The 23,959-nt window shown below is 36.2% G+C and overlaps 3 protein-coding genes across 4 annotated transcripts in view; 2 read left to right on the forward strand and 1 right to left on the reverse strand.

Annotated features, from left to right (window-relative positions):
* Positions 1-1,526: 1,526 nt before the first annotated feature.
* Positions 1,527-4,568, reverse strand: LOC133517818 (ras-related protein Rab-30). The gene is made up of 3 exons (XM_061851250.1): positions 3,992-4,568; positions 3,648-3,892; positions 1,527-3,198 (listed from the first exon to the last, which is right to left on the reverse strand). The coding sequence occupies exons 1-3, from the start codon at positions 4,169-4,171 to the stop codon at positions 3,000-3,002; spliced, it is 624 nt and encodes a 207-aa protein (XP_061707234.1). The 5' UTR covers positions 4,172-4,568; the 3' UTR covers positions 1,527-2,999.
* A 917-nt stretch (positions 4,569-5,485) lies between these two features.
* LOC133517821 (MPN domain-containing protein CG4751) lies at positions 5,486-13,488 on the forward strand. The gene is made up of 7 exons (XM_061851256.1): positions 5,486-6,107; positions 6,197-6,313; positions 8,025-8,259; positions 8,669-8,762; positions 9,191-9,360; positions 10,359-10,607; positions 11,148-13,488. Exons 1-7 carry the CDS (start codon positions 5,916-5,918, stop codon positions 12,767-12,769), a joined length of 2,679 nt encoding a protein of 892 aa, XP_061707240.1. The 5' UTR covers positions 5,486-5,915; the 3' UTR covers positions 12,770-13,488.
* A 136-nt stretch (positions 13,489-13,624) lies between these two features.
* The window catches only part of LOC133517820 (chitin synthase chs-2-like), a 30,373-nt gene continuing 20,038 nt past the window's right edge, over positions 13,625-23,959 (forward strand). The window contains exons 1-7 of one of the 2 annotated variants that reach the window (XM_061851254.1): positions 13,625-14,064; positions 14,423-14,517; positions 19,097-19,341; positions 19,673-19,839; positions 20,766-21,096; positions 21,964-22,166; positions 23,159-23,474. In XM_061851254.1, the coding sequence (XP_061707238.1) occupies positions 14,426-14,517; positions 19,097-19,341; positions 19,673-19,839; positions 20,766-21,096; positions 21,964-22,166; positions 23,159-23,474 (1,354 nt within the window). In that variant the 5' untranslated portion in view covers positions 13,625-14,064; positions 14,423-14,425. The remainder of the gene's footprint in view (positions 14,065-14,422; positions 14,518-19,096; positions 19,342-19,672; positions 19,840-20,765; positions 21,097-21,963; positions 22,167-23,158; positions 23,475-23,959) is intronic. The other variant, XM_061851255.1, reaches the window with a different exon arrangement.

Below are 23,959 nucleotides of genomic sequence, written 5' to 3' on the forward strand. Positions count from 1 at the left end.
TAAAGGCCCTAACTAATGAGAAAGTTGCATTTTATCCACATGTGCTTGTGGGGCAAAGTTTTAAAACAATCTTGATAAAACTATCTAAATAGTGAAATACGCAATGTTGTCCCCTTGTCGCTCCGTGCAAGCGGCCGTTTTCGGGGACCCATATTGTGAGTTGGCAAGTCACCACCTGCCCATTTTGTCGTGTTTTTAAAAACATATGATTAGGGCAGGTGTCATAGTATTCTCCATAGTCCCGGTTACCAGTCCACTTGCAACTCAACCCAATAGCCCGGTTTATTTTGGTACCTTTTTGTTACAATAGTCCTACAATAACCGGGGCTTGTCCTTGGGTGCACTGCTATAGTGTGAACAGGGATAATCGTCGGTTGGTGTCACGTTACATTTAGAGTAAATTGTCTTATTACACGGGGCCTCTACGTGTTGGCTTTGGCCCCACGCACGCCTTCCAAATGTCCAGGACCCCATAATGGTCCCGAGAATTTGTAAAAGACAGACATAATAATAATAACCTAACGTAAGAATAGAAAATGAAATAAAGGAAATAATAATAATACATTTTGACTTGTTCCTTATGATAGCTGGTAGAATTAACTTATAAATAATGATTTTAAAAGATATTTTTTTTATTACATTCATTTGGATTTGATTATTTTGATATTTCATAGTTAGTATTTTCCTCGCGTTGGTGTGATGAAAAATTTGGGTTTCAATCGAAGGCAATGTTTGTTTAACCCTCGCAACGCTCAAGATTCCACTCTCGAAACACTCGCTACGCTTGTGGTTCAATTTTGGAATGTTTCGCTTGCGCGGGTATAAATGCTAGCACGATCGGTTAAACAACAACTTTGGCCCCTTGTAAATCAAATAAAAACCCTATTTTCTTGTAGGCAAAGTTTAGATAGGGCCATAAATTTCCTTTGCACCTCGCGCTCGGCAAGTTCCTTCTTCCTTATCAAGTGAAATTAAACTTTAACGAAACTTATAATTAGAGTACATTGGCCGTTTGGCATTGGCATTGCAGCACTCGGTTTGATCTGGTAGCTATTTCTCAGTGCCCTATTTAAAAATCCACCATACAGGTCAATTATTTTTGACCGAGCGAAGCGAAGGTCTCTATATTAGCTTGCCAAAAGTCTTTCGTGTTTGCCCGGATATAAATACACAAATTGACTAAGTCCCACAGTAAGCTCAATAGGACTTGTGTTGTGGGTACTTTGACAACGATATATATAAATATTATGTAAGTAGTAGTTGTAAAACTCTTAATTGTACAGAAATGAAAACAAAACAGGAAATAAAACACTCACCATTAGTACAAAGGCGAACTTGTCCCTTTAAGGGATCTCTTCCAGTTAACCTTTGAGCAATTGAGGGAGAATTGAGACGGTAGACATCCGTACGTAGGGTTCGATAATAATAGATTTTTTTGTCGATTCAGTTTTTGGGTCTTTTTCCAAATGGCGGATCGACAGTTTTTGGACTTTTATCAAAAAAGGTGTAAGTAATTGTAGAAAAAATGAGTTTTAGAGATAGCATTTTTTATTACTTACAATGTTAGTCAATAACACTATCATGTTGATAATAATGAAACAATGCTGCATAAAAAATTACAATTAATATGTTACCCCTTATATCAGAGTTAACTAGACGTTACAACACACAAACATTACAAACATTGAGGGCATATGTTTACAAACAGCACGTAACGATTACACAAAATATTGTAGGTATGTAGCACCATAACATAATAAATTATCATCTACAACTTTGAAAAGCTATGCCCTCACACTTTATTTATAAATAATAAATAAAGTATTTTAGGAAAGTCGATGACAAGAGTGGCCACTGGCATAAATTGTATAAACACAATGCATGTTCTGCATGCATGTTATCATCCTATTATAAGAAGTAAACTCTAAAGAGCGATATGATTTAAATTCAAGCCATCATAATCAAATTACAGTCAGCATAAAGTATACAATCTATCCTATATTATAACTTCTTTGCAGGGTGGCATACCACAATATCCTATTTCTGTTTTTGCATTGCAATTCACTGTGTAGTCGTATTTATTCATCATAATCTTACACCAAGTATACCAGCTGGCCTTGGCCCATGGGAGCACTTGCACCAACTGACATTATTAATTTTTTCCTATAAAACCTGCTTTATTTAACAAAACTGACTAAACAATTAATGAACATGAAATTAAAGCTTCTTTTATATATGAAGGACATAATACATCACTAACAAAAACAAAACCTACGAAATAAAAAAATATTTATTAGAGCTAAAATATTAGTGTAAGAGGTGTTTGTTTATAGACAAAGTCAAGACTATAGCTGACATATGAATATTTAGAGCACATCACTACATAGAGATAGACCAAGTTAAGTTGGCAGTGATTTTGATAGCCCAGACTAAGAAAGTGTTATAAATGGCATAATTTCATAGAAGTTTGATGTTTACAATAACACTTGCACAGTCAGAGCTATCAAAATCGCTGCCAACTTTGCTTGGTCTGTCTACATGTATAATTATTAGTTGCAAAGCTAGTTTTTTTTACAAAATGTACTAACATCAGTATTTTAAAATAAATTGCCATACCCAATCACATTAGGCAACCCTAATCATATTGTGACCGCGGCCGGCAAATGTCCCACTTTGTCGCTTGCCATAAGGACGAAATTTGCTTGTATGTCTTTACAAATAATCTGACCAGGCGTCCTTATGGCAAGCGACAAAGTGGGACGTTTTGTTGGCCCCAGTCACATAATATGTACATTTAAAAAAAACAAATCATCATAATTAAATATTATACAGGGTATTAACATACATATGACAATCATACAATCTGTAAATTCGTAAAGTAGAAGTAATTGAGGTGAATTGTTTTTGAAATTTTGTAGATCCTCTTAACATTTGAAAATAACTGGGGAGCATGGGTATGTCATTAGGTGCTAAGTAAATGCTTAAGCTTAAAAGCATGTTCAGCAACTGCAGCTGGAATCTTCAGGTGGCTCGGGGTTTGATATCTTAAAGCTATCATGATCTAAGGTCTGCAACTCAATCCTTGATCTGTTTGATTCCACCAGTTGTAAAGCGATGTCAGAAAACATTTCTTCAATGCCTTTTCCATTCTTACATGATGTCTTGTATGTAGTGTTTATGAGATTGTGACATTGTTCACTGAAAAAAGGACACAATTATTCTAACATTCTGTGATTTTATTCAGAAGTATTTACAGGAACAATCATTTATTTAAGCTCTATTTTTATATCCCAGGTACTAAAATGACAAATTGGTTAGACAAGTTGTGGTAATCATTTGTTGTTTTATGATGTGAGATATAAAAATAAGGTGAAGAAAAAATTTTAAGACATTTTAATTATGTGCTTTAAGTGTTATGATGCAGGGATCGGAAACCGGTATTTTTTGTATGCGAACGAAAACGGTATTTTTTCGTTCTTTGTTAATTATTTCATTTCTAATTGGGCAATCTAATAATACGAAGTCGTTATCTAAACACACAACCGAGTCCTATATTTGGAGTATAGAATAAACGGAAATATATGTTTATTTCAAAGTTTTTCCAAAAAACCGGTTCCAATCCCTGTTATGATGTTTGCTAAACATACCAGAATGTTTCTATGTCAGCATCAGTAACCTGTGGAGATGTTCCTTCAAGATCAGACTTGTTTCCACACAAAAATATTTTGGCATTTTCAGCATATGTCACAATATCCAGTAAGTGCTGACTCAGAACATGGAATGATGAAGAATTGTCCAAGGAAAACACTAAGATGGCAGCTTCCGCAAATTTATAGTAGCTGGAGGTAACAGATGCAATTCTCTCCATGCCTCCGGTATCCCATAACTGTAACTGTTATAGAATTTATTATATGTAGGTGTAGCAATATATGTGTGTATTCATAATATATTTGAGTTATAATTAATGTATTTTTGTATAATTAGGACTGACCTTGATTTCTTTGTCTCCAACCTGATACAATTTTTCAAAATGATCTAGTCCCAAAGTGGCTCTTCTGTCTGCGTTAGGAACAAAGGTGTCATTGATAAATCTACGGAATATAGAACTTTTCCCAACACCGTATTCACCACATAATATTACTTTCAGAACTGGGGTTTTAACAACAGCCATCGTTGATCTTGGGTAGGCAAGGTTACACAAAAACTAAATTGTATAATTAATTAAGACGATTAGACCGGATCATCTTCAATGATACATGAAATTTGTCGACACTGCGTATATTTTATTGGCCATCTATTTAGGTGAGCTGTTTGAGAATACAGCGGACAAATTAGATAAAAATGTTTTACAGCGGTGGATTTGCTAAAACATTTTTAATGTACAATAGTATAAAATCAATAAATAAATAAACAATCATTTCATTCTGAGACAATTCAAAGAATGAAATTAAATAGAAGAGTAGTTGAATGTCAAATGTCAACGCATTTTTTCTAATGAGTTCAATGTACTCATGAAAATGTGAGCATTCGATGCAAATGTATTTAAATCAAAATGTCTACAAGAACTATAAATACAAAATTAATAACCAACTTCCACTCTTCCACAAAATTGAATATAATAATTGCCGATATGATAAAAGTTTTCACAGACAGGCGTACCTAACAGGCGTACCAAAATCTGGAACGATCTGCCACCACCTCTTAGAAATAATGTGTCCCAAAATACTTTTAAAACTAAACTGAAATCAATATTACTCTATAAACAGAAGAATACTTAAGCACCTCTGAAACACTTAATGAACAGTACCTTTTTTTTTCATGTCTTGCCCTAGCTAATAGTCTTTTTTTTTCTTTTCATGCCTTACCCTTGCTAAGTCAACTTAGATTTAGTTGTTAATAAATTTTAAAATACTTATATATATTTTAATATTTACTTATAATTAGGGGTGAACTGAAAACCAGCGCTGTGACAGCCAGTTTGCAAATGCTTGCTAACACAGCAAATGCTGAGTCCATCCCTTTTGTCACACTATTGTTTGCATAATTTGGATAGACTTAAGAAATTATGTTAATTTTATTGTTGCTGCTCTTCTATTCAACGTGTCTACTTGTTTGTTTTTCTTTTAACGTCTTTGTATTCTTGTATGTTTGTGACAATAAATAATTATTATTCTTATTCTATTCTTAACAGTGACCTTGAAATTTTGCTTATTTTATATGATTTGTCAGAAGATCTATAGAGCCCTGAACAAGCACCGGATATAGTATTAAAAAAAAGTGTAAAGTTGTCTATGCATAAGCGTTTGGTTTCTACAAAACAGGAGGCCTACCGCAAAAACCGAAATTCGTAAATTGCTGGGATCTTTCTCTTTTACTCTCACTAAGACGTAATTAGAGTGACAGAGAAAAATGCCCGCAATTGACGAATTTCGATTTTCCCGGTAGCCGCCCTGTTCTTCGAACGAAAATATCCGGCCCGTCTTGCTTGACATCAGGGCGGCTACCGGGAAAATCGAAGTTCGTCAATTGCGGGCATTTTTCTGTCACTCTAATTACGTCTTAGTGAGAGTAAAAGAGAAAGATCCCGGCAATTTGCGAATTTCGGTTTTCGCGGTAGGCCCCCTGATTATTTGATTGATTTGATTAGATTGGTTTGGTTGGTTACATTACTAATTATGATACAATGGCAGAAAAGTGTTGTTAATGCTATTACTTGGTGAGGCGATGCCGGATTTCCTTCGATCATATTCTTGATACACTCAACACTGGTATACAAATTTCAAAACAGAAGAAAATACCAACACCACAGCCATTAGAAGCTTTACACCGGTTTTGTACTTTAAAGCGCTGCGATGTTTTTATCCAGCTAATAACTATATTTTATAAATTTATCAATTTAATATACTAAGAACGCCATGGATCTACAAACTTCGCATTTAGCTGCTGCTTTGATGTCTGGCACAAACTCTTATGCCAGTAATACCACAGTACCAGAGACTGCAGTCAAAGGTGCTCCTGATGATGTTAAGGCTGATAAACCTATCGAAAAAGACAGTTTAGAGGAAGAGAAAGAAGAAATCGGAAGTGGTGACGAGTATACAGATGAGGCAAGTATCTGGTTTCATTGAAGATACCTAACTTATAATGAAATATTTGTTACTAATAATCCCTTACTTACTTTTGTTTATTTTTTTAGGAATCTGAAACACAACCAGGTAGCAAGTCTACACCTGGTCGAGGTGTGACTCTGCAAATGTTATTGGAAGAAAAAATGTTGGAGCCAGGCAATGCTGCAATGACAATAGAATATTTGGTTAGTATGCACAGTCAGCTGCAGAGAGAGGTGACCCCCCCTGCATACAATCAGTCTATGCAGGGGTGGTCACCTCTCTCTGCATTTAACCTTATTTTATGGCTTGCACCATATAAAGTCATTCTAACTGAGTATGTTTTGTTACATTATGCATGTGTCAACACTCAACACAGCAAATCTTAAAATGTGGCTTTCTCAGTGAAAGCTTTTTGTTAATTTACTATAAAGCACATTATTAATATACTGTAAGATACGGACAGATACAAACAGATATTTTTTAGTATAGCTAAGCACCACACATGCCTATGTTGCCAAAATATATATTGCTCTCTGTCTAGCACCTGCATTTTGAGAGAGACAACATACCAAAATAAATAAATCATACTATCGCTAGGTATTTTAAGATGCCTTGCTATGAAATATTGTAAGATATCAAAATATATATTATATTACTTTGTGTGTGGCCTCTGTTAAATGTTACGTAAAATATGTATATCATAAGATGCCTTGCTATTAGATATCTTTTGGTATATTATAAGCAGGTTATGAAGATAGACTGCACTTCCTGAAGCGCAGAGAATGTGGAGACCTGATTGAGACATAAAAAATACTAACCCAACACTATGACCTCAAAGATTTTCATAAGATGCTAGAGCGCAAACACAACAACCATCTTAGAGGTCATCAGTATAAGTTGGTGTCTCGCAGGTCCTACAACAATCCTCATAGACACTTCTTTAGCAACAGAGTGATCAAAGCTTGGAACAAACTCCCAGAGGATATAGTATTGGCCCAAAGTGTCAATGAGTTTAAGAATAAATTAGATAAGCACAATTGATGACTGGATACAGGCATTATCAGTTATTTAAATAATATTAACACTGTCTGTGACGGGCTTAAGATTATAAAGTGTGAAGATTAGTCAGGTGGAATATAACCAAATCTGACAAGGTGCCTAACACTAATATTATTCAAATGTGCAAAGTGGTTGGGAAGGAGTAGTAGCCAACCTGGTTTGCTCATATTGGTATTCTAAAACACTTTTGTTTGAAGTAACTTAACTGTCCTTCAGCCAGCAAAGAAGCAAATTGCTGTTAATATTTTTTTACTATGTGCACAATTTCCAGTAAACATACTTTTATTTTAGTATTTATTGTTGCTGACTGAACATACTGCTGGAGAGACGGTTGAGGGTTTGTGAGTCAATTTTTTTTTTCATACTGTCAAAATGATCAGCCACTATGGAATCTCTTAGAAAAACAACAATGATGTCACAGTCAAGTTAGCTACCCTTTATAGTTCTTTCGAATTTATTAAATAAAAAATAGTGTCTGAAAATAACCACAGTCTAGGTTTTTCTAATGTTTTTCTGGTGCTTTATTTCATACATTGTGTGAATTATTTAGCTTAAATACAGGAAACATACTTATTCCATTTTCATTTGCCATGCCCTTGCAGGGTCTGTATTACCTACATGTGATATGAAATCAATAAAGATATTTTAAGTTAAGGTTTTAGCCCAACTTGCTTAGATTCTTTTAATATCCAATTGTCCTTTTGAATAAACTAATATCTTTTCGAATGTTTCCCTTGGTCTATAATATTAAACATCAGATACAGTGCATAAATGGAGTTATTTATTATTCAGGTAAATTATGTTTTTAATATTAAGAAGTATTTCTTTAACATTTTATTTAAATTTTGCTTACAGGGACAAAAATTTGTAGGTGATTTACAACCTGATGGAAAGATTAAATCTCATGAGACTGAAACTATATTTTGCTCTCCGTCAGCATGGGCAATACATTGCAAAAGAATCATAAACCCAGACAAAAGGTCTGGCTGTGGCTGGGCTTCTGTCAAGTATAGAGGCAAGAAATTGGATACAATTAAAGCCACTTATTTGAGGAAGAAACAACTTCAAAGAGAAAATATGCATACCGATGGTATGTCCCTAATTTTTTTAAATACTTTATTGCACAAATAGAGAAAAATGTACAAATAGCGAACTTAATGCCAAAAGGCATATTCTACCAGTCAACCATTGGATCAAACGGAGACATTTTTTATTAACTTTGCCCACAGTTTAGCTTGCACTGGATTATTCTTCATTTGTGGTCCCTTTCTCTAGATCTAGGGTTTGTCCATCTCTGGGGCTTAATATTTCTACATGCCCAATTGTAACAAAAATCTGTAGTTTATGGTAATTTTCTATTTAATTTTATTATATCTGAAGGTTAAATGGAGGCCACATTTATTTGGGTAGGATCCTTGGAATTATGACGGTTGTATATAATGTAATTTTTTTCGTTAGTAGTTCAAATAATGTGCAATAACTTGACCTTTTAATTGCAGAGGAAACAGAAATGGAAGTGGAAAATCCTCCAGAACCACCACCACAAAGGGTTGTGATGAAACACAACACAGTACCCAACAGGATGATGCAACAGTATGTCTACACCTAATATAGTTCGTGTCATCCACGATGACGCGCAGATTTGTCGAATCTAACCTTTAATTACATGACCATACGGACAACACGGCACGCGTCTTCGTGAAAGACACGATTTATAATAAAGTAAAGTAATGATAAAAAATCTTGATTCCTGACCTGTACCTTTTCATATTTACTATGTCATTGGCATTATTACATAAAATGTATAAAATTAATATGAAATTGTGATAACACTCAAGGAATTTCATTTCTGTGCCAAGGTATTCAAGTTCAAGCTGAAATAAAATTCTTGACCATTGACTGTTTAGGCTACTTTGACTAGATTCGTAAATTTATAAGATAGATAAACCAGACATTGTCAAGGTAATTAACCATATATTACCATCTTCCAAATAACTAAATAATTTGTTGTTTGTTTCCAGTGATGCAAATATGCTCATAGAAGCAGTCTCATTCTCTTCTGTAGGGAAAGTGCAGCCATTTTTGGTATCAGTAAGTTCTAATGCTTGTCTTATACTTGATATACATTGTCACCTGAAGAAACAAGAAGTTTATGGATACCTCGCTGGAACTTGGGACCTTAACAGTCACAGTAAGTAAAATATATCATATCAATGTTAAGTATTTATATTCTAAGAATCATATAGAACAGTTGCATTACACAAATTCAAAATATTGTTTTATATTGAGCTGGCTAGAGAATTCTAATCTAATCTCAGAAGCATGGATGTATAAATTAATTTACGTTATTGTAATAATAATAAGTTTTTTGTCAAAAATTTCATTTTTGATACAAGTTTTTATCGCTGACTGTACTTTTATTTCCACTGGCAACTAAAGGATGACTCACGCTAGACCGGGCCGTGCCCAGGCCGAGGCATCCGACACGTCATTAGCCGGGTACACACAGAGCGAGCATACGCGCGAGGAAGTTGCCTCGCGCGTATGCTCGCTCTGTATGGAGCCGGCTATTTTCTGTGACAGCTGATCGGTGATCACGTAGTGCTTTCCATAGAAAACGAAGCGCCAGAAGCTCCGGCCCGACCCCGGCCCGGTCTAGCGTGACTCATCCTTAATACTCGTCGAGAAAATTCTAACAACCCTAAACACAGTTAGGTTGCGTTGTGTTATCAACGTGTCTTGTCTTTATCAGATCAGCTCGATGGTACCATAATATTGGATTGTCAGCTAACTTACATATGTGTGCAAATTTTAAGTTTCATTGGAAACCGGGAATAGATCATGTCAATAGGCGGGTCCACACAACGCGAGCATACGCGCGAGGCAATTTCCTCACGCAAAAACCGGCTAGTGTAGACGTGCCTCGGCCGTGGCGGTGCGCGCGTTTTCCTCGCCTGAGGGCGAGCGGCACGTTGAAGTAAAAAAAGAACTGCGTTTTCTAAAAATGAATTGACGTACTCTATAAGTACTGATTTATCCCTCATAATGGTACCTATAAATAATATTGTAATCGCATGAGTAGAGCCGAAGCAGCTAACAACTTTCGTAGCAGCCCTCGTATTTTGAAAATAGGTACGATTATAATATTACCTATTACTTAAAGACACTTATACTGACTATTATTTACAGATGTGATGATAACTCATACATTCCCTTGTTTAATAAGTAAAAGCGACCCAAGACCGCGGGTACTGGTGGAACTAGAGATCCAGATGGAAATCGAGAAGCTTGGTCTCACTCTCCTTGGATGGTATCATTCACACCCGACGAATCCCGCCATGCCCAGTCTACGAGACTGCGACAATCAATTGGAATATCAAATAAAAATGAGAGGACCGTCGGAAATTTCGTACATACCGTGTATTGGAGTCATCTGTTGTAAGTTTTGAGAAGTTTATTTATACTGTATGGAAAGAGTAATTTCCATTAATTAGAGTAAGCAGGTATCATATATGTACCGAAAATATGTACAGGTACTCGTAATTGATAGTCTTTTTGTTACCTATACTTTGGTTGTAGTGTTTATACACCTTTATAAATCCTAAACTGCACCTAACTTAACCAGTATAACGAATTCGACGATGAAGTCGCAGGTTGAGGCAGATGGATTTATTTTTGGTTCATTAATACTTGGTTGCTAAGCAGTTACTCTATACAGCGCCATCTTTAACTTAGTTCTCAAATTTGTGACTACTCTGTTTTACACTACTTTACGCGTCGTAGAGTTCCTTTGTCTGTGGCAAAAGTAAGTAGCCTTGTTCGTATGTTATAGAAGATTTAAATGTTTATACCTACTGAAATCGTAGTGGTTACGTAAACCTACTTTGAGCATAGCTCGATGTGCTCTTGGTCAGGTTTTTCTTTAAATTGCGATTGTTCTCTTTGTGATTCGTCTAATCACTTGTCATTTTGTTTCAGCCCCTTATAACCCAGAAAGCCCTGTCTTGGAATCTTCCTTAACCTCCTTCTGGGTGATGCCACCGCCGGAACAGCGCCCTACAGAATACCCGCGGCCCTTACTTCTTCAGTACAATATGATCCACGACACGCACTTGACTCCACATGCCATGGAACAGATCAAAAACAGCATAAAGTATTACTTCACATATCCTGATGAGACATTCGTTAACTTCAAGGATAACTTCAAACCAGATATTACATATCTAGACAAATTAAAGAGTACCTTGATGCCTAAATTCCCGCGTGAGCAAAGTGATGGACTATTGTGGCACTTTATACGTGACGAACTAGGGTGCTCCTCCGAGCATGATGACAAAATTGACTTGGATGCTCTACTGGCAGTACCTCAGCCTATTCCCGTATCAAAACCAAGTCAAGCGACATCTATACCGAACTTTCCTTCAGTTAGCACATTGCAGCAAATGGTCAGCAGGCCTGCCGGAGTCCCCCCTATTAACGTGTCTTCAGGTCTTGGATCGGCCTCTCCCCATAAATTTGAAACGCCGCCGTTGAACATTCCCCTTATGCCAACTTCATCTAAATCGTCTAAGTCAAGTACTCCATCATTACCATCAAGTTATCCAACTGGCTTGGATATGTTAACAAGTATGGCATTAGGCTTGGGGACATCTAACATGCCAATGCCTTTGGGGGCAGGCAGTTTAGAAAGTCTTGCCGCTGCAAACAGTATGCTAACAGGGCTCACGCCAGGAATGTCGTCCAGTTTAGCGGCGAGTTTGACTGGTGGGAAACTTCCTGACCCGCCTTCTTATGCAGCTTCTCTACACAACTTAACTAGCAGCATTGGCAGCTACGATAAAACATCTACCAGCACTTCGACCAGTACTACTTCCGCGGCTCCTATACCCGCCAGTATCGCTTCAAATCTCATGATGAGTTCGGCAGACATAGCGAATGCCTTGTTCTCGGCTAGTAAATATTCCAGTGCTGGAATACTAGGTATACCCGATCCGATGTCCAAATCGACATTAGCTGCCAATAATATGTTTTTGTCGCCATCTTTGATGAAAATGCAGGAATCCCTCATGAAGCCACTCTCGAGTAGCAGCCCTATCAGTACTAGGGTAGGTTTAGACCAGAGTCCGCTCATGAAGTCTCCTCGTGATTTACTGAAAGGAAACAAAGACTACTTGCCACCAGATTTTGGTAGTATTGGGAAGGGAAAATCAGACACCCCATTAGATCCTATGAACTTGACTGAGACTACGACGTCTTCAAAAGCAGAAACATCGAAAGCAGACAACATCGACCAGCAGGCGACAGATTTTAGCTTGCCTTCTAGGGTAGGCGGAGAGTCATTTTTGAACCAAATGCTGGAACTGACAAAGAAAACTACAATGCCTGATTATTTAGATTACAGTCAGCCGCTGAAACTGTCAAAGTCGGAAGACTTATCAGCGCCGGCACCGAGCCACTCGTACTCGAGTACGGGAAGCATCGTGGACACAATATCGCAAGTTGCGATGGGCAATTACTCGGGTCACGAAGAGCCTATAGATTACGGCAAGGAGCAAGATTATAGCACAGCGCAAAGTACCGCTGGCGAAAATGGAAGTTAAGCATGTCATACATATGTGTTGCTACCTATTGCTCTCATAAGTATTATATTTCGAAATAAGTACTTTAATGTATTGTGTGATTGGTACTAAACGTGCTGGTTTCAAGGCACCGATGTAACCTAACGTATATACTATGTGAATCGTCGTTCGACGGTTTTTGTCGTCGCCCACGTCGCCAGGTGTTTATTGCCGCAGTATTTTGATGTAGAGGAAAGTGATCCAACACGAATTTCTGGGCAAATATAGCTAAGTGTGTTGCGACTTAGAGAAGATACGCATACTTTACGTCGGCGATAAATTTTAGCATCGAATATTTTATCGTTTTAACGAACAATGGTGAGAATATGTCTGTATGAATTTTAGTTAAATATTAGCCGGGTCCACACAGAGCGCTCTGGCTAGGAAAACACGCGCGCCGCCACCGCCGAGGCACGTCTATACTGGCCGTATTGTGCGAGAGGAAATTGCCTCGCGCGTATGCTCATTCAGTATGGACCCGGCTAATATTGAACGGTTTTGATACTCGAGGTACTAAAACGTTCGAATATATGAAATGGTGTGAATTTTACTAGTTTAATGAGCAAGTGTAACTACTTATCCCATCGAGTGATGAACGAATGCTTTTGGAATGTGGTATTTGCCAAATTACAATTTTAATGAATAATGTTGCTCGCAGTATTTATTTTACACTTAAATAAATAAATAAAATAATGTTTTCACTTATTTTTTATCCAATTCATTACTAGTTTATATCGTGGAAAGTAGATTGTTGTTGGTTTTATCAGTTCGGCGGAATGCAGAGATTAAGAGGGAAGTCCCTCGTAATTAATTGCATGTAAAATGAAAATCTTACCACAGAAAGAACATTTTTAAAGTCCTAGGCTATTACGACCAGTATATTTTCTTAACTATTTGCAACAAAGCACATTAATGGTGCACCTAATTAATAGATCTATAAACAGATAGCAAATATGATAATGATATGTTATTTCCTTAATTCATAGGAACTGAAATCACGGTCGCTTTAATGATGTTAGATAGCGGATAAGTACGTAATCAAGTCGATAATACAATGAAAGATAATTTCTGATAGGTATTTTATACCTCGGACGGTTTACAACCCTCCACTTAATATTACTGGCCGGTCTACTTTATGCATTAACTGACAAATATTAAAATCTATTTTTTTGTTTACAAAGTAAACGAGTGATTTTATTGTGATGTTTAATTATAATTTTATACACAATTCCTGTGGCAGTTATCCAAATTAAGTTTAAAAAGGGAATTCCAAAAAGGTGAGTCTGACTCCAGTTAATGATTATTTAGGTATCAAATGATAATCGATATGAAAATAAATAAATAAATTTGCGCTTTTCTTGTAAAAATCTGCAGAGACCAAGACTACGAGTACATATATACCTACTTTCCAACCAGTTCTCTGTTTTTAACTTCAGCTAAGGTATATACTTCTTCAGGACTAATCAGAACCTAATTCTGCAACAATTTAATTAATGTGGTCCTAGGTCAAGTGATGAGAACAGTGATCACGACAATGTTAAGCAGCTAAATTTATTCATACTCATACAAAGGCGGCGCCGTTACTGCGTAGAATAAATACTTGTTTGTATGTAATGAAAATGGCCGGTGTTTCAGGCGATGGCGATGTCCTCCGGCCTAAAAGGGCGGAGAGACAGCGATGAAGATTCTGACGAGTACACTCCGCTCTTCGATGACTCCGAGGAATTTGAGTATGTTTTTTTATCATTCTTAGTTGTAATCGAAATCTATTGAAAATATCTGAGTTTGCAAAACGCAGAGTTGCAAATATCCAATCTCCGCTCTTGTCGCAGTTTCCTAATATCTTATACCTTTAAACGAGCAATTCTTGTATATATATATATATATATTTCCGGGATCTCGGAAACGGCTCTAACAATTTTGCTGAAATTTGGTATATGGGGGTTTTTTGATTAGTCTTATGTTTGGGAAAACGCGTGTTTTCGAGTTTTCATGCGTTTTTCTTTAGACGCAGAATATGGTCGCTAATTTCGTATTATCGGCCACTGTCCGTCTGGTCCAGCGGGTTAAGACGCGGACTGCTAAACGAGTGTTACGGGTTCGAATCTCGCCTGGTGACTAACTTTTTTTTTATATGTTCAAGTTTATATATAATTTTTATTGTTTTAGACAAGTTTAATTTAGTTAAGATTATCACCTATACACCACCATATTAGAATAAATAGTTATAACCGAGCAAAGCTCGGTCGCCCAGGTATTATTATGTAAACACGGTATTTTCGTCTTATTGCTATTAACCTTTTGAACGCTAAGAACACCGAAACGTGTCGTTACTGGTCGCGCCCACAGCGCCAAGGACACCTATAGGTGTTATGGCGGACGTTGTCAAAGTAACCTTCACACTTTAGACTAAGGTTTATATTAGCTCCCTTGCGCCCGGGACCTTGGCGTTTGAGTGATGTTTGTGTTTATGCCATAAAGCGTTCACAGGGTTAATAATATCGCATATGCGTCAGCTTCGTTGCATGGGCAGTGATGAATGAATACGTAATATGTCCATGCAATAATTGTCGAAGTAGTTTCCAAAATATTGATACCTATCTTAATGAGAATTTTGGGTCGCTTAACTTCAAACTCAGATGAGATAAATCCAACAGTCAGATTTTGAGATTTTGGTATTAAGAATAGTCATTATGATACAAGTGGTTGGTCATTACACACGAGGCGATATTGTGCGCGCGAGCTGGAAGCGAGCGCGCAATAAGAAAGCCGATGTGTGTAATGGCCATAGCACACGCGTCTCATACGGCGTTTTTCAACACACTTGCGAGGAATAAACAAAACTTATAAATTATATCTATTTTGTCAAAACAGTAATAGTACCTACAATTTTTAAAATGGTGGCTTACAGTTTTGACATCGAATAATTGTACCAAAGCGTGCTGGGCTTGTAGGCACTTATTCGCCAGTTCATTGAAGTTCACCTACACATTTTCCAAGAAACACTGGGCGATTTTGCTGATTTTCCATTGAACAAAAGTTTCATATGGCGCCAATTATTTTTCACCTGAGTTTGATGGTAAAAGGCTATCGTTCTCGGCTCTTGCCTCTATTAGTATTACTTACTGGCAGCGTCCATTTTATGTGTTCTGACATTTTCGTATCGTATATTTCGTATTAAACTAAAAACATGAAAAACTATTCCAATTTTATGACAAATGGCTGGCGCGTTATTTTTTTTACGCACGATTCCAATGCCCGCGCAAAGCAAAAGCGCGAACGAAATTGACAAACAGCCAATGATTTTTTTTTAAAAAGCTAATATTTTCGTATTTCTATTCGTATAACATTTATTACTGCTTATGAACCCAGGAATGCGTGGTTTAATTTTTTCCCTTTCCTCATTGGCACCCTGTATACATGGTAATGACAAATGATCATATTTTCCATGTAAATAATTATATATTTTTTCTCACTATGATTGAAATATTAAATAACTCTCTCGGCAGATTAACATAAAAGAAAACATAAACAACAAACAAGCTTTCCATGTCCTTACCGTGGTCGAAATAGTCCACGGTATAACCTAGTAATGACTACCACGGTAATAATAATAACACAGTGACTCCATACAGGGCTAAACATCTCGGATCTCCGAGAGACCTCCCCGAGGTCCTACTCAACATCAAAGGTTTGATAGGATTCCTCGAGGAGCTGGGCTGGCAGGACTAGCCCACCCCCAACATATCACGCAAAATAGGCGCAAGTCGTCGAGTTGCGGAAAAATCGCCCGAATACAATACAATACAATACAATAATAACACACATCACATATCTCTGAACATAGCTAATGTTCCAGAACATTCTTCCAATTACGTCATAATAATTCGAATAAGTTATCGTATCAAATAGGATTGGTATTAAAATGATTTCCACTCCGAGAAATAAGACTCACGGTACTGACATTTTTTTTATTTAAATGGTTAGTATTTGCATAGGTACTAAACTTACTAATAAAGCTAATACCTCCTTACAAAAATAGAACTTGAAATTGAGTTCGTCTTTTATTATCTATTGAATTATCTAAATATGGGTCCACGGTCGGTAAAATGTCCCACTTTGTCGCTTGCTATAAGGACGCCTTTACAGGTTATTCGTATAAAGTCAAGGAAACCGCGTCCTTACGGTAAGCGAGAATGTGGGACATTATCCGGTTGCAGTCACATATGTTCTTTCCACTTTCATGAAACCTTCCTTCAAGTAAATCGTTTGAGAAACTAACTTTAGTCAGTTTTTTTTAATGTCTTCCTATTTCAAAGTGGGTTAAAGATGTAGCCTAATCCACACGCGTCATAAAAACGAATCGATTGACAACCATTTGGGTTGGTAGGTATTTACCTACCAACATTCATACTTACACACACCTAGGGTTGCCAACTATTTTTTGGTGAAATATAGTATTTTCCAGAATAAGGCATTAAAAATATAGTACATTTCAAAAAAATATAGTACTTTTAGATAAAATGCTTAACATAAGTGTAATATACGTTTAATCATACTTACTAGCACTCTGTTGAGATTAGTTATGGTAACGATTTTAGAGCAAAAATGTAAAATTGAGAGATTTACTCGTTGTACTCCTTTTGTTACGTAATATCTAAATAACAAGTATTGGTTTCTATTAGCACGTCTTCTCATCTTGCCTTTTAATAATGAGGTCGCAAGCGTGCGTCCCCAGTAATATGTGAAGAGTAGGGACAATTTTTAAAAATTCATCAAAAAACTATGGTAGTAAATTATACAAAATGATGTATTATAAGAACAGTTTTAGCAAATGTTGTAGATTGTTTAAGTATCAAAATTTCGTTGAAATTAAGTCGATTTTCAGAGAAATTGTCACTTGTTTTCAAGTTAGTTCTGGAGAAAATTGATTACGTCTAACTTTCATTCAAATAACTAAATTCAAATTTATAATGACAAATATGTAGTTTATTAAAGTTGAAGTACAGGATATGTGTAATACAAACTTACCATTTTTAGCAGTCCAAACTTTACGAAATTTACAAAGAAGATAAAATCAGTGCTTTACGCGCGTTTACCTCAATGTTCATCAGAAAAACAATCATTACTAATTAAATGAGTTAGTCATATAAGTAAAACTGCTCACTCGTCATCTCATACGCCCAGTAATAATAAAGAGTAAAAAAAATCTTTTTAATAACAATATTTATTTAAAGTTTAAATTCATATTTTTTATTGAGCTTTGTGCACTTTTTAGTAATGTCTAATTTTTAATAAAATGAGACAACGATTCAATAAATTCATCCTGAATATTATGACAATTTAATAGCTCACTTTTATTAAATTTATGTCAGGCCTGTTGCATTCCTCACGCCATTTTGTCTTATTACTTGAAATAATTTTATTTAATTAGAATTAAATTGATAATCGATCTTGAACAAATTAGAAGGATGTCGGAAATATAGTATTTTAGCGTACTATATATTTTTTCAACAGTATATAGTACAGAGAGCCAAAATATAGTACAATACTATATAATATAGTACGGTTGGCAACCCTACACACACCTGAAATCCTAGCTTTACTGTGAAAATGCACATTCGTAAATCAATTCGTTGTTTATCATTAGGTAATCCGTAATTCCCGGGTTATCTTAATCCTTAAAATCCGTTTAGAGAATATTGACTAAATAATGACCTATTATGATAAAAAAGTCATATTATCAAATAATAAATAATTTGTTTTGTGCTTATACATAACATGTCTTTTATAAATCGGAAAGTGAAATAGGTAAGAACTAGAACCACTTAAGTCTGATTTGTGAAAAGGTGTAATTTTATCAACGGCGAATTTATGATGATTGCAAGGGGGAAATTCAAGTGGCTGGAGGGTAACGGCAACAGTCTTTAGCCTGGCAATGAGAATCAGAAGTCAAACTGCAGTCTCATAATTAAGCATACGACACAGTTCTAGAGTTCCTGGCCTAATTCAAATGAAAATCGCTTAATCGGTGCAAAGTCGGTGCAGGGTTAATATATAGCGAAATCCCTAATATACCCAACTATAGGTAAACTTCGTGTCATCCACGATGACCACGATAACGCACAGATTTGTCAAATTTAACCTTTAATTACATGACAATACGACTCAACGCACGCGTCTTCGCGAATGACACCATCTATCATATTTTAAATACGAAATTCACCTCTTCATACTTGAACCGCTCAACGATTTATACGGACATTATAGTCATCATCAGTTTATAACGAAAAATATTTGAACCAACAGCCAGCGAACTGCACAAGAAACGAAAGGATGGGACCTGTTCCTCGAAATCCCCGTAAAGAAGGAGAGCGGCTCCATGGCCACTACAGAATGGATAAACTTCAGTGTCAAGGTCCTGAAAGTGTTGGCATATATCCTCGTGTTTACAGTGGTCCTCGGCGCGGCGGTTGTTGCGAAGGGCACGCTACTTTTCATCACATCGCAGTTAAAAAAAGATCGTCAGATAACACATTGTAACAAAGCGTTGGGTAAGTTTTTATCAGTAAACATTTATTTTTAATTTGAGCTAAACTCTATAACAAATGTACTGGGAAAGAGTGGAAATATTTATGAGAAGAGAAACAAGAAAATAAAAGTTTAACTGATATAAATTATTATGGCTCGAACGCTATGAGCCAAGGTAGGATTAATCAAAGGGACGCAGTTATGCGTTAATGGAGGAAGCGGAATCACTCTCGTATTCTATAGTATAGCTGCGTCTCTTCCATTGGCCTACGTTGGCTCAACATGTAAATAAATAATAATAAATATTGTGTACTCTTACCTAATTAATAAACTAATAATAGTATTTTTTTTCAGCTTTAGATCAACAGTTTATAACAGTTTTGCCCTTAGAAGAACGAGTATCATGGCTGTGGGCAATTTTTATCGTATTTGCCGTCCCGGAAATTGGAACTTTCCTAAGATCAGTTAGGATTTGCTTTTTCAAAACTACCCCCAAACCGACTAAAATACTGTTTTTTGTGGTAAGTTAACAAATTCATTTTAATAATATAATATTCTTTATTTCAACCATGGTATTCATACAATTGTTATAAAGTTACAGTATCTTATGGACCCTGATAAGGGCATAGCAAACATATATTACAATACTGTATTTTAAATATAAAATCTACAATTTGTTAGATATATATTAGTCATGCCAACCATTCATGTCCCCAAAAAAAAGCGCGAACATCAACATTTCTATTGATAATCAACAGTGATTGGATTTTACGGTGCAGCACGGCGGGATATCGAGTAGGAATACTTATTTTACCAGTTTAATGTTTTGGAAATTTATTTCATGTAGTAAAATCAGAAACATATTCAACAACATAAGTCCCGGAATCCCGGGGCGTATCCATATTAGCATAATGTCGGAAGTCATGTTGCACCGGGAAACCCGATCACTGATAACCAACCTAGATTTTGATTTCCTATTTACCTGCTGATTACATTTTATCTTGTATATGCGTCGATTTAAATGGTTTAGGCTCGGTTGCACCAAACCGCCTGTCATCGTTAAAAGCCCGGTAACGATTTTAGAGAAAAAAATTTTTTTTTATAGATTTAGTCGTTGAAATTTTACACCTTTTGTTACGTAATATCTAAATTACAAGTATTGGTTTATATTAGCACGTCTTCTCATCTTGCCTTTAAATAATGATGTCGCAAGCGTGCGTCCCCGGTAATATGTGACGAGACCGAATAGTTTTAAAAAAATCATCAAAAAGTAAGAGTGGTTTACCACCAAGGCGAATAACGCGCGCCTTTTAAGAGGCCGTTATCGATTCGCATTAGCATTTGTCAAATTTTGTTGTATGGGAAATTTCATAGTTTACTGCTGAGTGAGGTTGATCAGACCGCAAATTATGGTTGGTATAGATATTGATTTTTTGTTCTCCCTCAGGCCTTCTTCGTGGAAACGCTTCACACCTTGGGTGTTGCTCTCTTTCTTCTTGTAATTCTACCAGAGTTAGATGTAGTCAAGGGAGCTATGCTCATGAACGCCCTATGCTTCGTGCCAGGAGTTCTAAACGCCATTACCAGAGATCGTACCGACCCTCAGTACCCTATGAAGATAGTTCTGGACGTGTTGGCTGTGTCGGCACAAGTGACTTCCTTCGTCGTGTGGCCTCTTTTAGATGGAACTACGGTTTTGTGGTTGATTCCAGTAGCCGCTGTTTTCATATCTCTTGGATGGTGGGAAAATTATATTAATGCCGACTTAAAAACATCAAGTAAGTTAAAAATCAAGGATACCTAAAACCGTTTCTAATCTGTTCAAATATATTTGTACTGGTAAATACACAACGATATGTTGTTAGTTTACCTACGTGGTCACGTCAAAATGGGAAGTTGCCATTCTAAATTATTAATTTAAGAGATTATTATTATTCCTATTCTTCTACAGATATCGTGAATTGACTGGAGTATTTTTTAGCATTAGCCCCGATTCGAATTAGTCTCGATTAGTGTAGTTATTGTAGACAGTCTTAAGTAAGTAAAGTAAGGACGCTAAGCACGACGACGAAGCACTTCGCGCGAAGCATTTCGTACATTGACCCGCCTGTGCCTATCTCTGTGGCACGGGCATAATTGGGTCAAGATTATTTTCGTTGTCTTGTTTTTTGTCCCCAAAAAATGTGACGGTGTGCAGCTTATTGTATGGGTGATTTTTAGTTTTTAATTTTTGTCAAGTAAAATATAATCTACATCTAAAAAGACATGCAATAGCACTCGACATTTTTATTCATTTATTATAGCCACCAATACAGGCGAGACACAGTGATCAGAAACAAGACAACGAAAAGAGTTTTGACCCAATTACAATGCTGTAGGCCGTGCCGATGATGCCGGCGGTCAATGCCACAGTGGGAGCGAGACAGTAATATAATTATACGCTTGTGATAGATATAGGAAATGGTGGGTCAATTAACGAAACTCTTCGTGCTTAGCGTTCTTATTTTATCTATTGTATAATGTTAAAAATTCAAAAATGTGTGTCAATGTTACCGGAATTAAACAAAGACACAATTCATTTACTGTGAATCTTTACGAGGAAAATGTATCTAGGTCCTATTAATCAAATGGATTATGTTTTACAGCGCCATCAGTTCTTTATCTAAATAATTTGCGCGAGGGCATCAAGAGATCGCGTTACTACATGCATAGGATTCTTTCTTTGGTGAAGATCGTCGTATTCATGTTCTGTATCATGATATACTTGCATGTGAATGAGGATGATCCCGTGGCGTTCTTCTCGTCCGTAGGCGATGCGTTTGGAGAACGATATTATACAGCGCATGAAGTAAGTTATTAAAGACTTGGGGATCTAGCTAAGATGATAATTTTACGTCGACAAACGCCAAAATAAGTTTTTGACAAAAAACCTTTTTGGTACAAGCTTTTATTGCTGACTGTACTTTTCTTCTCACAGGCAAGTAATACTCATCGAGGTATAATTCTAAAAATCCCAAACACAATTAAGTTGCGTTGTTACTCACATAGTTCCTATGGCCACCTCCTGTCTCCATCATTAGATTAGCTCTATGGTACCATGATATTGCATTGTCACCCAACTTACATATGTATGCAAATTTTCAGCTCAATCGGAAATCGGGAAGTGTAATTTACTTACATTTCAGGTTAATATATTAAATAATTACTAGATAAAAAAAAGTTGAATAGATGATAGATAATTTTCCACTGAAAATCTTCGATGAATTAATTAGGTGTCATATTACATGCAAGTTCTCAGGAAATTTCACATATTTTTCTTTATTATTTACACTGATATACAAATAAACATACAGTTATCGATAGTTTTAGTACATCCCTAGTTCACAACTAAAAAGAATATAAAATATCAAATTTTAGATGTGTTTAAAGCCTGCTGCACCAAAATAAGGTCAAAAGTATCTAAAACAATACTTGCCGGTCTTCATCCAAGGGAAATTTCGCCATAAAATCCCTTTTTTCATGATTTTCTCGAGTGGCTCGCTAGCCACATATTTCACACTTAGTAAACCGTTTTCTCGGTGGCATTGTAACAAATTTGCACTGTACTCTGATCACGGTTCACTATTTTCGATTTTTTCACTAAGTAAAAAACAAATTGTACGAAATACCCGAACAAAGCATTGAAGCCTTCATGACAAACAAAAAGACAGAATAGCACTGACGTTTTCGTTTTCTTCGTTGGCAAAGATTTGCGAAACAAACTCCATACAAAACTTTTTTTGTTGTATGTATAGTGTATATCTACATAATTTATTTAGGAATACTATTGAAAATTTTCAGGTCCAAGTGATAATAAGAGACGCCATAATAGGCGCATTGGACTACGAAGTAACCGGCGGCAGTTTCGACCTCCCAGTACACTGGCCAGCCGCCCTATGGGTCGCTTTCATACAAGTAGCAAGTGCATACGTTTGTTTCGGCGCCGCTAAGTTCGCTTGCAAGATTCTCATACAAAACTTCAGTTTCACATTTGCTCTGAGTTTGGTCGGCCCGGTGACTATAAATCTGTTGATTGTGCTTTGTGGGCTTAGGAATGCTAATCCTTGTGCGTTCCATAATACGATACCGGATTATCTGTTCTTCGAAATACCTCCAGGTAGGCTTCTCTGCATTAATAAATTCTAATTTTTACAGTTGTAGGTGATAACCATTAATCAGTCCTGCAAATCTTTTGTTATTATCTGTTACCTACGTGATAGCGTACCTTGTTTATTCTTTATATTATATTTTCTATGTATGGTGTTTTCTATGCATTTAAGTATTTCTATATGTGACGTTCTCAATTAAAAGATACCACATTGTCGCTTACCGTAAGGACGAAATTTGTTCGTATCTTTATACGAATAATCTGTCAGCCCATCCTTATGGCAAGCGACAATGTGGTACCTTTTGCTTGAGAACGACACATTATATATCGTTGTCTGAGCACCCACAACACAAGCCTTATTGCCTTACCTTGGGACTTAGTCAATTTGTGTAAGATTGTCCCTATAGTAATAATAATATATTGCTAAATATTTTTATAATAGGTAATATATTAATGAGCACGAAAAGAATATTGTTAATCGTATGATACAAGGG

Source organism: Cydia pomonella, chromosome 5, assembly GCF_033807575.1.
Source record: "Cydia pomonella isolate Wapato2018A chromosome 5, ilCydPomo1, whole genome shotgun sequence".
NCBI classification, from domain to species: domain Eukaryota; kingdom Metazoa; phylum Arthropoda; class Insecta; order Lepidoptera; family Tortricidae; genus Cydia; species Cydia pomonella.